This window comes from Triticum aestivum, chromosome 2A, assembly GCF_018294505.1.
Source record: "Triticum aestivum cultivar Chinese Spring chromosome 2A, IWGSC CS RefSeq v2.1, whole genome shotgun sequence".
NCBI classification, from domain to species: Eukaryota; Viridiplantae; Streptophyta; class Magnoliopsida; order Poales; family Poaceae; genus Triticum; species Triticum aestivum.
The window spans coordinates 307,263,746-307,265,967 of record NC_057797.1 but is presented as its reverse complement, the minus strand read 5'-3'; the positions used below and the strand labels follow the sequence as shown (position 1 = coordinate 307,265,967).

General features: G+C 57.3%; 1 protein-coding gene across 1 annotated transcript in view; it reads left to right on the top strand.

Annotated features, from left to right (window-relative positions):
* Positions 1 to 397: 397 nt before the first annotated feature.
* The window catches only part of LOC123185241 (uncharacterized), a 2,988-nt gene continuing 1,163 nt past the window's right edge, over positions 398 to 2,222 (top strand). The window contains exon 1 of the mRNA XM_044597189.1: positions 398 to 1,331. Coding sequence (XP_044453124.1) covers positions 763 to 1,331 — 569 coding nt within the window. The 5' untranslated portion in view covers positions 398 to 762. The remainder of the gene's footprint in view (positions 1,332 to 2,222) is intronic.

Sequence of the window (2,222 nt, the reverse complement as noted above, 5' to 3'; positions counted from 1 at the left end):
CCATGCCTTTGTTATCTCGCTTCTTGACCTCGAACTTTGTCCGTAAATTATTTCGTCATTTTTCGGAGCTCCACCAAAAATCTGAACATTTTTGGACCTTCCTAACCCTCACTTCCTATTCGAACCATTTGATTTTAAATCAAATGAGTTTGAATTTAAACTTTGAAAAATGCCCACTCCATTTTTCTTGGATCGTACACATTTTTGTGAGTCCGGGAATATTATCTGGGTATGCCAATTCTTTCCCTAACCACTCCCTCTTTATTTTCTTCTCCACTTTTGTTTTCTGCTTAGAAATTAGAGAGAGAGAGAGAGAGAGAGAGAGAGAGAGAGAGAGAGAGAGAGGAGAGACCCCAGCAGGCCGGCCTCTAGGGCCCATCCCTAGGCCCAGCCGCGCCCCTGCCTAATCCCTAGGCCAACTTCACCTGGGCCGCCCAACTTCCCGCACCAGGCCCACCTAATCCTAACCCTAGGCCCGAGCGAACCCCCATCTCCCCAATCCCCTGGTCCTCTCCCTTTCGTTCCCACCAGCGCCGTCAAGAGGGGATCTCGATCCCCATCTCCCTCCAGCGCTCTGCTCGAACCCCCCTCCTCTCACTCTCTTCCTCACGCTCCAGGGAGGAGCACCAAGCCCTCACACTCTGCCCTCACGCGCGAGCTCAACCTTGACCCGCCGAGTGCCTCTTCCACTTGCACCTTGTCGCGCCTCCCTCTGCTGCCACTCCAGCTGCTCGCGTCGCGCCTCTGCGCCACCATCTAGCCATGGTGCCCGGACCGGCCTCCCGCGCACACATAGAGGGACGGCGCCCTTGCCTTCGTCCCCGGCCGGCATCTCCTTCCTCCGTCCCGTTCGCCTCCTCCCTCAACCACGCCAGCCACCGGAGTCGTTGCTGGTTGCTGCCCTCCGTCGCGCCATCCATCCGTCCATCTCCCTGTGCCGCGCCTCGACAACACGGAGGCCCGAGCTTCGGCTGGGAGCAGCCGCAGCTACGTCGTGCCCCACCACCAAGCAGTCGTGCATCAGTGGCCATCTCTCCTCCACCATCAGTGCCCGACGACTCTGTTCCATGCCTTGCTGCTGCTGCAGGCCATGAGCTCTCCGGCTACCGCAGAAACACCATGGTCAAGACCAACTCCGCGAAGAACGCAAGACGCATCCTCCGTGCACCCCCGCTTGTGGCTGTTAACGTCAAGACCATCTCGGTTTTCGCCAAGAACCACCACCGGCAAGTACAACTACACCACGTTGATACAAGTCCCACTACCGTTGCCTTCGGAAGCCTCGGATCCGTCAAGTCCCTCGACGACAAGTGCATGACTGTGACGCCCGGGTAATCAGGCTACAGTAATCCCATGTTAATGATGCCACGTCACCTCGGTTATTGTTGATAATTCCATGTTAGATCGAAACGGATTCAAATTCTAAATTTGAATTAAAGTTAAAACTATTAAAGTTTTCAAAAGTCAAAACTAAAATGTTCGATGTGTTGAAAATATTCCCTAACTATTTGTCATGAAGAAACCATGTTTTTATATAAGGCCTATATTTTTTTAAAATGAGCTAAAACAGTAGAGAAAATAAAGAAAAAGGAAAACAATAAAAACAGAAAACAAAACTACAAAAAAAAGAGAAGAGGCCCCCTGGCTAACTGGGCCAGACGGCCCAGCTGGCCATCCAACCAGACCGGCCCAAACCCCCCTCCATATCCCCTCTAGGGAAAACCCTAACTCCCCCGACCGCACCCCCCACTCCCCACGACTCTCCCCTCCCCCTCCCGATCTGATCTGGATCGGGGGCTCGATCGCCGCCGCCAAGACGCCGCCCGGAGTGCCCCCTCCCCCGCCTGAGGACCCCGTCGCCCTCCACCTCGCTCCCTCATCTCCCTCCCTGCCCGATCTGGATCGGGGCAGCCCCCCCCCCGATCCCATCTCGACGCCGAACCGCCATCGCCGCGCTCGCCTCGGACGTCGTCGTCTCCACCACCGCCGCCCTCTTCGTCGCCGGACCTCCCCGACTCCTCCTCGAGCCTACTTAAGCACACCTACAGGGCTCGGTGAGCTCCGCCGTCCGTTCCCTCCCTTCTCCTCTGCTCCCATCGCTGTGCAACGCTCGTAGTCGCCGCTGGCCGCCGCCTCTGTCGACGCGCTCACCGCGCCTGTAGGTGCGCCCGGTCGTGCACGCCCTCTCCTCGACGCGCCCGGGGCGCGCCCCGCAACCGCCC